Source organism: Oreochromis niloticus, linkage group LG23 (assembly GCF_001858045.2).
Source record: "Oreochromis niloticus isolate F11D_XX linkage group LG23, O_niloticus_UMD_NMBU, whole genome shotgun sequence".
Lineage (NCBI taxonomy): Eukaryota > Metazoa > Chordata > Actinopteri > Cichliformes > Cichlidae > Oreochromis > Oreochromis niloticus.
Window position 1 is genome coordinate 45,446,523 of NC_031986.2, and position 13,746 is coordinate 45,460,268.

At 44.4% G+C, this 13,746-nt stretch overlaps 1 protein-coding gene across 4 annotated transcripts in view; it reads right to left on the minus strand.

Annotated features, from left to right (window-relative positions):
• The window catches only part of usp13 (ubiquitin specific peptidase 13), a 38,860-nt gene that overhangs the window by 2,764 nt on the left and 22,350 nt on the right, over positions 1-13,746 (minus strand). For all 4 annotated transcript variants that reach the window (XM_019351843.2, XM_005479205.4, XM_025902799.1 and 1 more), the window contains 9 exons: positions 11,898-12,051; positions 11,353-11,527; positions 11,143-11,231; positions 10,595-10,717; positions 7,962-7,985; positions 7,405-7,548; positions 2,540-2,709; positions 458-647; positions 2-86 (listed from right to left, as the gene is read on the minus strand). In XM_019351843.2, coding sequence (XP_019207388.1) covers positions 2-86; positions 458-647; positions 2,540-2,709; positions 7,405-7,548; positions 7,962-7,985; positions 10,595-10,717; positions 11,143-11,231; positions 11,353-11,527; positions 11,898-12,051 — 1,154 coding nt within the window. The remainder of the gene's footprint in view (position 1; positions 87-457; positions 648-2,539; positions 2,710-7,404; positions 7,549-7,961; positions 7,986-10,594; positions 10,718-11,142; positions 11,232-11,352; positions 11,528-11,897; positions 12,052-13,746) is intronic.

A 13,746-nucleotide genomic window follows, 5' to 3' on the forward strand; every position in this document is an offset into this window, starting at 1 on the left:
CCGTCCCTCCTTTTTGATGTGACAAACATAATGTCCAGACATCGTGGACGCTCCCATGTGGCTGATGAAGGCAAAGAGCTCATATCCTTAGAAAAACACGAAGAACAAAGTCAGTGAGTGACAAACTAACGCATATTTACAGAAAACCAATTAAAGGGATAATTATCTAATAAAGTGCTCATTTTCAGTTTTATCTTAAAAACAGGTGATTTATTTAGCATGTGGTGATAAAATGAAGGAGGAATGTAAATTGTTTTTTTGATGCTGCTACACCTTGAAATTCAGTGTCCAGCAGCACGTGGGTGCAGCATGCGTCATAATCAGACCTGACTGGGGCTAAAATGGCCTGTGGACGCTCACAATGTCGAGATTAAATTCAAGGGCAGAGAAGCAGTAGGTTTCTGTTGGAGCGGCTGCAGCTTAAAATAAGCGAAATCGGTCGTGCAGAGTCACTCACGTCCTGGTCCGTCTTTGACTCTGGGGCCCGACGCGTCTCCGTCTGGGGACAGCGTGGAGTCGCTGTGCGAGTTGGCGTTGGAGAAGGCGTTGTCATTGGGCTCTGTGTCAGCCATGTCTGAAAGGGCATCACTCTCCTCCTCCTCCGGGTGGGTGAAGATCCAGTCGAGAGCTCGTTCAAGATTATTGTTCTGTAAAATGCCAAAAGCGGCGCAAACACGGTCAGCTTGCTGACATTCAGAACCAAAAAGGCCGTTAATATCCCAGGAATGCTAATTTACAAAGAATCATAGGGAATCTCTTCTTCTCATGCAGACGTGAAAATGCTCACTAGTAACTGGACCGGTTCTTATACAAAGTGCTTTTCTTAAATCACTTTTACCTCAGTTTTACCGCAGTTTTTTCTAACATTCACACTCCAGTGAATGCGCTGGGAGCAACAACTGTCCAGGCTGGAGCAGCCAGGGATCAAACTACAAACCTTCCAATTAGTGGATGACCTGCTCTACATCCTTAACCTCACCCAGAAATATTTCTGCTTTTCCTGGAAAAATTATTTCCTGAAATGCTCAAATCAACAGTCACAGTAGAAGCAGCAGTACTCATGGGAATAAAACCAGGGCTGATGACTGAATTTTGGGGGGATTTATCAAGCCCCCCCCCCACAGCTCCAGTGCATCTTGGATAAACTCCTCATAAAAAGCAGTCTCACTTTTAGGAACGTGTTAAATGAACAATTATTTACTAGAAAGGTGACAGGAATCCGTCTCTGCTCTTTTTTCCACAGAGGATGTTTGCGTTTGGTCCAAAATAGAGGTGTGATTCCTGAACGTGTGATTCCCGGGGAATGTCAGGAGCACATCGGGATCAGGAGAGGTTAAGCTGCCTGATGTTGCCGGCCGGGTCACTAAGCTTGAAGGGCAATCTCTTTTTCTTTTTTTTCCTAATTTTGGGCTAATAATGAACCAAGACTTGAGACCGCTTCTTGGTTTCACACCTCCATCCCTCAGGACCAATGTGAGCTTTTTTCCACTTCAACAACACGATGGCAGGCAGCGAGTCGGGCGCACTCACTGATGATAAACAGAGAAGCCTGGAGCGTCTATTTGTGCGTCTGACTAACAGTCTGCTGGGCTATTTTTGCTGAGGGCACACTTTGAAAGATGAGAATCAGAGGCCATTTCAAAACAGGGGAACTGATGGATTTACTGCAACTGTATCATGTTTGACTCATTAAAGAAATAAATCAATACTATGAATGCATTCAAAGTTAACCTTATGTGATGATAAAGTGAGTTGAAGTGTCAGTGAGCTGTGTCTTGCTCCTAAACCTGACAGACCAGCAGGGCTGTTTGTGCTGCTGGGATTACAGCTAAACACATGTAGACATTTCTAATCACTCTGACGACCAATCACATCTGCACTTTGGAAAGTAAACAAGTCGACTTACAAAGCTCGATTTTCATCCTCACACCTGCTCTTTGCCCTCTGTTTAAAATCACCACGCCGCCTTACACCCACTTCACCTCCTGACACTTTAAATTGTTCCATTTGCTTTGTGTTTCTTTTAGGTTTACAGGCTGTATTTTTATGATTGTTACTCATTTTAGTTTCATAATGACTCAATGAATGACTAATTGTCAGAGTTTCTTTCCTCTTGCGTTTCAAACGAACAACATTTGTGGTGCCTGGCGTCCCCGCACCCATCAGAGACACCGAAGCGCGTGGGTGGTTCTTTGTCGTCCGGGTTTCCGTTGCTCGGCTCTGATTTATCTCTATATAAATATGTAAGTATTCTATGTTAAACAGGCTGAGATATAGGCACCACCTTATCGGCTCAGACAGGCTGACCATCGCTGCCCACACAGGCCGTCGGTGTCTCTCGTCTTTAAAATAAATCCCTGCTCTCACCAACTGCAGCAGAAGACCTTGTCAGTCACACAAAATGGTATTTGTAAGACATCTTGGATAATTAACAATAACCAGAATTCTCAGTGAAAATAATTATCTGATGTATTTTAAACATTTTTTTTGTACTAGTGGCTAGAAAAACTCCAGTGGACACAGTGGGCAGAAGACTGACCGTGGCTTTGAGCGCGTGGATGCTGTGAGTGCGGGGGAAGCCCATTGAAGTGAGGATGGCAATGCTCTCCTCGGGGGGTGAGTTGCCCAGCAGGGCGGCGCCCGTGGGGCTGTCACCGGCGGAGGGGCCGGGATCAATCATGGAAGGCAGAGTGAGCGGCTCTGCAAAGTCTGCGAGGAAAAAGAGACAAAGGAAAAAATAATGATGCAGCGTGTTCCCATTTATGTTTAACCTATTTACTGTGCGTTTCTGCTTTAGAGGTCAAAGGTCGCATTTTCTAGAGCCGTTTTCATCTGACAACGCTAATTCAAACTGTAAGGCGATTAAAGCTGATCACAGACGTCCGACGAAAACAAACAAACAGCTTGAGTGTTGTGTCACTAATTGGCACTAAGAATATTTCAAACACAGAAACAGCAAAACCGTCACGGTAGGAAGGCGTGTGGGAGGCACCCCGATACTTATTCTGTAGTGGAAATGACACACACGAATGCACCCTGTGGATTGTTTGTCACAGTCAGGTTTGCTTGGGGGGGTCTGCACACCACTACACAACACGAGTGTTGATCTGTTAAGATGCTTACACCTCTTTAAACGGAAATACGGGCTGGCAACGAACATCAGGAAACACCTGGACCCCACACCGAGGGACTCTCAGCTCTGTGGGGCTGGCAGGGACGGTCCAAACACAACACCCTTCGTGACGAGTCTCCATGTAATTCAGTGAGTATGAAAATGATGTGAATGATATGCTACAACCTTCAGATTCACCAAATCTAAACTAAAGTGAAGACCAATGGGAGATCTGAAACCAAGACTGCAGTGTACACAATCATCAAACACAAAATGAGGGGAAAGAAAGTGTCCGACTCCCTTTCAGAGACTTTTAGAGTCATTTGAGCTGTTCTGGCAGAGTGTGGCCGCTCACCTCACTGACACATTTCCCTTTCATTTGTCACCTGGTTGCACTTTTCTCTTCTTTGTCTCAGGTTTCAAATAAGGTAAATTCATACCTCTGACTGTGGACCTGTAATGTTCCTCTTTCTGAATTCAGACTAAACTTATAATAGTTGTCACAAAAAACCTCAGAAACACCATCTATCCACTATCTGGACGGCATATACTTAACCTCCAATGCCATTACTAGAAATCTCGGGCCATTTCCTGAACGAGAGATCTTCTTTGACTTGCATGTAAATCAGGTCTCTATGAGTACTTTCCTTTAGCTGAAGTACTGAAAAAATGAGGCACCTCCTGACTTAAGTCATGTTGAAAGTCTATCTGCACTATAGGGACAAAAGTTATTGGTCATCCATCAAGCCAAACATCTGTACTTTTGCTTATCCAATCAGGCTGGTGTATTTCCAAGGCAGGCTCACAGAAATATTAGGCCACACCTTGTAATCTTTCAATCCAGTGTTTTCAGTTCCACAGGTGTATGAACTCAAGCACCTAGCCATGCAAACCTTTGTGAAAGAATGGACCGCTCTAAAGAGAAGATCTCACTGAATTTGAGTGTGGTGCTGTAACAGAACGCCAACGACTCGACGAGTCACCTCCTAGATAATCCACGACAACCTGTAAGTGGTATTACTGCAAAGTGGAAGCGTTGAAGACCCACTCAGCCAGGAACTGGGTGACCATGTAAAGTTACAGAGTCACTAAGTGCTGAGGTGCAGAGTGTAAAAGTCACCAATGCTCTGCTGATGCAGTAACTGCGAGCTTCAAAGCTTCTGTAAGTGTAACATGTGGGTTGCCCAGCATTTCTGTTCATTTAGTGTATTTGTTACTTAGTTACTAGATTTCTGTCCTTATTATCAGGATGCAAATGTGGAAAAAAAAAAAAAAGCTACAGCATGAGTACTAGCAGGAACTAGGCTGATCATATTTCTCCCGTGCCAGCTTCTCTTTGTAAAATGCAGAAAAAAAAAAGCTAAAACATATCTGAAAAGGTCTTATGTTTGCTATTGGCACTTCCCTCCCACAGTGCAAATATGCTGTTGTTTTGTAAAGTAATCAGAGGTAGAACGGGATGCAGAGATTTCTGGCCCATTCCCAGTCAGCTCCCAGTTTCGAAACTCCACTCTCTCCCTTTAAGATGAGGATTAGAGACTCTTTATAAAAGCCTACAGTGAAGCCTGAATCATCCCTTATTTATGCTGTCTGGGTCCGTCCCTGAAAACCTCCCATCTACTCTATTTCAGCCTCCACGAGCTTATATGCCACAGTTGCATATCATTAACTCTTTGTCTTAGTTAGCGTTTGTCCCTCGCTGTCCTCGCCGTCCCTTCCAGCAGGTATCTCTGGCTCCAGAGCTGCTTGTTTACCATCTGCTTTTACCGGCTCCACCAGCCAGCCCAGTGTTTACTGTCATACTATTATTGTTTGTTGTCTGTTGTCTCTCCATGCTCATCATTTCCCTCTTTGCCCTCGGTGCCTCAGCTGATTGCAGCAGATGGCTGCCTCTCCCAGAGCCTGGTCCTGCCAGAGGTTTCTTCCTGCTAAAAGGGAGTTTTGTTCCTCCCAACACCGTCATCAAACGCTTACCCAAATATTTGAGCTTCTGTCTGTGATACAGTAAAGCGCTAACCACTATTTCAACTTGTAGCTATAGTAATCGCATTAAAATGAACTATACGCCAATCAGATTTTTAAAAAGAGAAATCAAAGGAATATTACTTTTATATCTGGTGAACGTTTTATATATACTGAACAGTGAAACTGAGCACCAGGTCTTTTTAAAGAATGGAAGTACTCATTTTTAAGTAAAACACTTAAAACTTCTCTTACTTTCAGTTGAATTTGCTGAAGGTGCGTAATGACCTCAGCTGAGGAACAAGGACAGTCCCAATACAATGACTTACTGTTGGCCATAAACACAGCCTTCATTACTCTGCTTGCCATAAATTAAACTGCGCACCACTTATCTCCTCCCATCATCTCTATTTTGTTTTGCGTCCTTCTGATCGCCTCTTATACAGATGTGTTTATACCACAGAAAGACGTCGTTCTGTCAGGCTGAGGAATGGAAGAGCAGATGTTTGCATGTTAAGTCTTAAACTACGGCTGTGTCACATTGTCTTTAAAGCCCTCTTACTGTTTATATTCACTGCGGCGTCTAAAGTGATTAAGTGAACAGCGGCTTAGTTGTCAAACCAAAATAAGCTGAAAGAACCTCTGTGCAGGATCGGACCCTTTAGCTGATGTCACTGAGCCTGAATGCAGCCCATTTTGTAGATCCATCAAGCCCATTTAAAAACTAAGAGGTGGGGGTCTGCTCTAATTTCCCTTCTCTGCAGAGGCCCTTTACAGCCAACCAGGGAAATAAAAGCGACACGAGTCGGCACCTCAGGGGAACATCTCAACACAAAGACACAACGTCAGTCCCGACAAAGTTTCTGGAGACGATCGTGCACGCAGGTGAGCACAGATAAGCACCTGCAGCACGCAAAGGAACACAGTGCATGCAATGGAAGAATATGAGATGTGATGCGTCTCTCACTTTCAATTACCTCTGTGTTTAAAAAGGTCCCCAACAAATAAAATTGCCTGTCTGTGTAATGCATTCTGTCAGCACCACAGTGGGGAAAAATGCCTTTGGCTGATATGTGGATAAAAACATGCAACACAGACATCTTATGTAATCTGACTACCATCTAAACTTTGTTTGTTTTCACTGCAGCTCTTCTATTATTTGTCTCTAGTATTTCTACCTTTGTCTGGATTACAGTTACTCCTTTAATGCTCAGCACTCTCCCCACACTCATTTCATATCACCACCATGTTGTCTTGAAGCCTCGCTGTGAAACACTAGTTACACTTTGACACACTATATTGACAAAAGTATTCACTCATCTGCCTTCACACACTCACATGAACTTGAGTGACATCCCTTTCTTAAACCACAGGGTTTAATATGATGTCGGCCACCTTTTGCAGCCATAACAGCTTCAGCTCTTTTGGGAAGGTCTTCCGCAAGGTTTAGGAAAGCTTTTTTTTTGAAAGGGAATTTTTTGACCATTTTTCCAGAAGAGCATTTGTGAAGTTGGAGACTGATGTTGGATGAGAAGGCACGGCTCACAGTCGCTGCTTTAATTTATCCCAGAGCTGTTCTGTCAGGTCGAAGCCAGGACTCTGTGCAGGCCAGTCATGTTCTTCAACCAAACGTGTTCGTCATCGTCTTTATGGACCTTGCTTTGTGCACTGGTGCGCAGTCATGTTGGAACAGGAAGTTCCCAAACTGTTCCCACTAATTCGGGAGCATGAAGTTGTCCAAAACATCTTGGCATGCGGAAGCATTAAGAAATCACTGGAACTAAAAATTCTCCCTCCACCAAACTTTACACTCGGCGCAGAGGAGTTCTCTTTCCACTTCAGTTACTGTCGTTCCCAATTGCAACCACTTTGTTATAATGCTACTAACAGTTGACTGTGGAATATTTAGTAATGAGGAAATTTAACGCGTGGACTGCACGGGTAGCGTCCTATCACAGCACCGCGCTGAAATTCAGCGAGCTCCTGCGAGCGACCTGCTCGTGCCTGATTTTACACACCTGCAGCCACAGAAGTGACTGAAACACCTGAACTGAATGATTTGGGTGGGTGAGTGCTTCTGAAGATATATAGTGCACATCAGGGAAAAAACTGCATTTGTATTGTTTTTATTTAGTATTTTATGTGTGAAAAAAAGCAAATAAGTCCCAACATGTAATTTGATACCAGCACTAACATGTTTCTAACCCTGAACTGAGAAAAACGTTTGTATAGAACTTCTGACTGTAGAGGTCATGTGACATGTTTAATTTCACACTCCACCACAACATCATCCTCCATCCCCGGTGAATTGTGCCGTGATGCTGGCTCACCTGGCTCTTCCATATGGGCTATGATCCAGTTGAAGGCCATCTCAGGACCCATGTTCCCCGTGTAGTACACCGCCTTCCTGCAGGCCTCCAGCGGAAAGCCCATCTCCGCCAGCTGCATTACTGCGGCCTCGTCTATTTCTGGAGCTGGGGACACAAGAAATCAGCATCAATAACTAAAACATGCAGTTGCTGATTCAACAGTAGCAGTGGCTTGAGTCTAAACAGCCAAACCGATTTGTGGAGACTCCCTCTGTGGGACTCATTAAACAAAGAAAGCAGAGGAGCATCGGGCCTGCAGAGGTATCTTTGTTGAGGGATGATTTATCAAGGAGAGAAATGAGTCTGGCTAAAACAAGCAGAGCTGCACAGCAAAGCCAAGTTTGTCACAAAGTCGAGAGCAGCTGCAGCACCTGCTCAGGTAGGTCAGAGGTTTAGCTCACTAGCATTCATCACCACTGCTTCGAGCCCAAAATACATTTTCTATGGTTATAACTTATAGAAATGTTGCATGTTTATTCAATAAAGCACACAGCTGTGCAGAGAAATGAAATACTTACAGTCCAAGGAGCTCATGGAGTTATCTGAAAGAGGAGGAGGACACGGCACAGTCAAGCATCACCATCGCTGGTTCTGTATTTACTGTTGTTTCTGTTTTGGAGTCATTTCACTCTTTGAGAATAATAAAAGATTTGCAGACATTTGCACAGATAGCATCTATAATCGGCCAAGACAATATCCTGGAAAATCTGAGCTGCTGGCACGTTATTAATATTCACAAACAAAGATCCAGTTCATCAAACAAACCCACTGTAACACAGGGAATCCAGATGTTTTCGGGTACCCATGGCAGGTCCTGGGCACAGTTTGTAATTCAATCGGTTTTTACATTTTTTTTTTACCTTCATCATAAAAGGATAATTTAGTTGCAGAACATCAAGGGGAGAAACAAAGGTCCCCTCCCACACTCCTCATAAATCACAGAAACGCTGCCCAACTCTGTTATTTTGGACCATGAAATGTTGTCAGTGTCCTACAAACAGTATTTATTTTACACAGATATGACAACATCGGGTGTACGAAGAAAAAAAAACACTAGTTAGTTGTCATGCCCTTAATGCAGAAGCATGGCCTGAGAGCAGTGCAGGGTTTTGTTCATTGTCCTTTGTTTTCCTCTCATTGCCTCAGTTACAGCCCCTCGGGCTGCTGCTGGGTTTTATCCAGTTTGGTATATTAACTGAAAGGAAATATTGACCCAGTGAACTCAGCTGGAGTAGCCATCTTCCATGGTTTCTTTTAAATTGCTGGTTTGCTTTAATAGGTTTAAGTGGATAATGTGAGTAACAAAAACAAGGAAGGATACATACATCGTGTGCAGTTTGTAATTGTTAATTTTGTACTTTTTAACCAAAAGAAAAGTGGAAGCACAAAAAAACAATTCACTTTCCATTTTCTAAATGGCCTGGAATAATTGAGTGAATAGAAACAGACCAATGAGAAATAATGTGCTTCAAGCAGCGTACAGGAAAACACATTTGTGTGCTGCTATGAAATCAATAAGAATCACTGAAGCCTTTTGGAGATAGAAGTGTGACCAACGATGAATCACTGCGAATTTCAGCAGGGGAGGAACGGGCCAGCGGTCAATTTACAACCAGCAAAACTCATATGAACGTGAAATAAATAAATCTGAAAGTCTATTGAATGCAGTGTGTTGTCTCCTCTGACCGGTTTTCATTTCACAGTTTTAGCTGCACGATTTACAGACGCAACGCTGTTTTTAACCTCCTGAAATAGAAGCTCAGAGCGACGTGCAGATTTACTGCAAATAAAAACATGCATGTGTCTGTGGCCCTCAAAGATATCTGTACAGGACGCCGAGCCGTAACAGGGTCTAGGCAAACCAAAACAATGATGCTCTAATCTGGAGATACTCCACTCTGATTGTTTGATACCGACGGTACAGCACACCATGTTCAGTCCTAAAATATTTAGGCACACTAAGACAAGCGAGTGCAAACTTTTTATACTGTGTATTCATGTGCTAAGATGGAGCAGACGAAACCAAAGAAACATCCAAGTTTATGGATGTGTGAAGCACAGCAAAGGCTGCTCTCAGATGTTCCCATCTCTGCTCGAGCCCACCGACCCCGTAATGTTTCAAGCTGTGTTCAGAGCCTGAAACATTACAGGACTCTCTGTACTTCACATCTGCTGAAATATTAACAGAGACAGCGATAACTTGATGTAGCTGAACTTTACAACAGGAGGAGGAAACTGCAATCGCAGAGCAGAGGGAGACAAAAGGCAAACAAAAAGGAGGGCACTGCATTTGTGGGGTTGATTTTTGATTTTTAATAAGGGGTAAAGTGGCCTGGATTTAATGGCGGAAATATTACCAAGCCTGCAAAAAAAGTTTCTTAAAAAGTGACAATATTTTATTGAGTGCTATAACTCGCTAGCTTCCAGTATTTTTATCCCAGAGCTGAGAGAAGTGCGTTACAAGGAGATCTCGTGAAATCATTAGAACCTATTAGGCTTAGCCACACTGTGAACACAAACACTCTTCAGTAATTGATTGAGCATGCCTTTCCTGTGGGATTCCATTTAATATGCCCTTAGGAGGGAATATGGGTGGCTTTGAGCTGAATATTATATTAGAGACAATTTCACAGACCATTTAATTCACAAAAATACCCGAGACCTGCCAAAAAGGATGTGGGGCACTGCAGCTGGTTTAAGCAGCAACGTGTTATTTTATAGGGTAAACACAAAGTTTCATATACGGAGGTGTTTCTAGCACATAAATGGAGTGAAGAAATATTCTTGGCTTTTTGGTTAAATAGTACAACAAAAGGCTCGGCGCTTTGGGAAAACAGTGCCCTTTAAAATTAATAACAGACTGTGAAATCAAAGATGAAGGGCCAAAAATGCCCGGAGTAATTAAGGGTGCTGGTACACTTTTTTTTTCTAGAATTCATGCATGACTGCTAACACCCCTGTAGGCCAATGCAGGCAATTTATGAGAGCCTGTAACCTTCTCATTGAATTCTGGAGCAGCATCTAATAGATGCCATATATTATAATATATGGATGTTTATTTGTCAACATCAAACAGAAAATAATACAGAAAAGAGCAAGTTGTTAAACTCAAATAGGCTTAAAAACTCCCTCCTCTATTTTTATTTCATACCTCTGGTGTCTTCAGGTAAAACAATGGGAGGCATGAGGTCCGGCAGCTCTTCTTCACCTGCCTGCAGCCCCGTGGCTCGGAGCCGGTTCAGATCCAGGAAGTCGGGAACATCAATGGCCACATCTGCAGAGCGACAGCGAGATATAAAAGTATAAAACTGAAGAATCCAGCAGTAAGAACAGTGAGCTCCCAGATCAACTTCTAAATATTACGATCTATATGTGAGGCGTGAACTGACCTTTTTCCCCATTTATGAACTGAACTGAACACTTTATGAACATTTTTAAGTGCTAAAATACACCAACTGATTTTCAACTAGCAGTTAAACAGCAAAAGTGTTTTATGGACACAGACAGGATGACAGATATACGTTTATAACCATGTGTCCCAAGTGCAGGCGAAGCATTCACCGCTGTGCCTTGTGAACTGCAGTTTAATGATGCCCTCTGCTGGGTGTTTACAACATTGCACTTACTGAGACATGTTGGTGGAGGGAAATATAAGGTCAATAAATCTGATCAATTACTAAAGTGTGAGATACTAGTTACCTAGTTTTTTCGGCACCCAATCAACTCCAAATGTGAATTTCTTAATCTGGACCACCAGATACTCTGGGAACGAGGCAAATCGGGAAGTTCTGTAAAAGAATGTGTTGAAAATTCAGTTTACGAATCCAGCTGGTTTTCATTTAAATATACTGGGTAAAAAGGGGTGTACATTGGTCATTTCTGGCCTGAGAACAGGTGGACGTTGCTTACTTGACTCCAGCTGACTTGGCCTGCAGTGCCGAGCTCCAGAAATCAGGAACATTTTCCGGCTCTGTGAAGGCCTGCAGACAAGCAGTGAAAGGGATCCGCGCTCTCACTGGTTCGGGACTGGGACGCATATTCTCTTCTGCTTCCTTACGCTTCACCTCATATGCAAGCAGCTCTTCTGGTAATGAAAAAAACAACAAAAATGTGTCACTTTCATTTGCAGCATTCTTGGAACTGAAGGTGCTGCAAAAGCTGCAAGAAGAAGTGTAGCATTTCACGTCAGTGCAGTGCTTTAACTAAAACTCATCTTGGCAACATTTAAATAGTACATACAATTTGTCACATAATACTTTATATTAAGCTGTGAAGGTGTAATTATACCTTACATAAAAAACAGCTCTTAGCCGGGAACATTATTCCCTTCTGAGAGCAGGTCCTGTTCATTCTCCCACCTGCTGCTGCCGCCTGAGCTCGGGGCCATGCAGCTGCAGTGACCAGAGGCAAATGTGGCCTCCATTTGCATTGTAAGCGCGTGGGGGATCCTTTACCTCGATTGCTGGCGGCCTCAAATGGAGCGGGCAGCTGGATGCAGTAGTCAACCCGCTGGGTGTAACGGACACGACGAGTCTGGCAGCACTGAACTCGCTCCTCCACCAGGAAGCGAAACACATCACTTGGATTCTCTGAGCCTGCGCTGTTCCTCTGCGAAAACACCAAGATTTAGGATTCAGAGAAGCTGAATATGAGAACTGATAACAGAATCGGACCACATTTTGATTATGTGTCAGGCTGACTTTAGTTTATTATCCTAAAGCAGGCTTGGCCAATTCCAGGCCTCGAGGGCCGGTGTCCTGCAGGTTTTAGATCTCACCCTGTGTCAACACACCTGAATCAAATGATGAGTTCATTACCAGGCCTCTGGAGAACTTCAACACATGTTGAGGAGGTCATTTAGCCATTTGAATCAGCTGTGTTGGATCAAGGACACATCAAAAACCTGCAGGACACCAGCCCTTGAGGCCTGGATTTGGACACCACTGTCATAAAGTATTAGTCCCAAATGCCATCCATCCATCCATCCATCATTAATTTTCTTTCAGTTATCCGTGACCGGGTCGCGGGGGCAGCAGCCTAAGCAGAGAAGCCCAGACCTGCCTCTCTCCGGCCACCTCCTCTAGCCTTTCCGGGGAAACACCAAGGCGTTCCCCAGCCAGCCGAGAGATATAATCTCTCCAGTGTGTCCTGGGTCTTGGACTGGCACACCTCAACCAGCTCCTTTTAATGTGGAGGAGCAGCGTCTCTACTCTGAGCTCCTCCAAGATGGCCGAACTCCTCGCCCCATCTCTAAGCCACCCTTCAGAGAAAGCTCATTTCCGCTGCTTGTATTTCGGTCACTACCCAAAGCTCATGACCACAGGTGGGGGTAGCGACGTAGAACAACAAGTAAATTGAGAGCTTCGCTTTCACGCTCAGCTCTCTCTTCACCATGATGGACTGGTACAGCATCTGCATCACTGCAGCCACAGCATCAATGCATCTGTCGATCTCCTGCTCCTTTCTCCTTTCACTCGTGAACAAGACCCCAAGATACTTAAACTCCTCTACTTGGGTACTTGTCCTAGAGTAGGCACTTCAACCTTTTCGAACTGAGGACCATGGCCTCAAATTTGGAGGCTATGCAGACCAAGCTCCTGCAACGGTTGTTTAAGCACTGAATAGCAATTAACCAAACACCCCATACTCCCGGAGCACCTCCCACAGGATACCCCAAGGGACAAAGTCGAATGCCTTCTCCAAGTCCAAACACATTTGGACTGTTTGGGCAAACTTCCATGCCACCTTGAGTATCCTCAAGACGTTAAAGAGCCGGTCCAGGGTTCCACGACCAGGACAAAAACCGCATTGTTCCTCCTGTATCCGAGGTTCGATGCATTTTCCTTTCCAGCACCCTGGCATAGACTTTCCCAGGGAGGCTGAGGAGTGTGATCCCCCTACAGTTGGACCACACCCTCCGGTCCCCTTTCTTGAAGATGGGAACCACGACTCTGGTCTGTCAGTCCAGAGGTACCCCGCCTGATCTCCACGCAGCACTGCAGAGGCGTCTCAACCAAGACCGCCCTACAACATCCAGAGCCTTCGGGAACTCAGGGCGAACCTCGTCCACACCAGGGGCTCTGGCACCAAGGAGCTGCTTCAGTGGCCTCCCCCCAGAAAAGACGAGTTGTCCCCCGCATCTCCAGACTCTGCTTTCTCTGCGGAAGACTAAGGAGGTCTTTGAAGTTCATTCCACTGTCCAACAATGTCCTCAGTCGAAGTCAGCAGTGCTCCACCCGGACTATACACAGTGCAGGTAGAGTACTGCTTTCCCCTCCCGAGTCGCCTGACGGTTTTCCATGT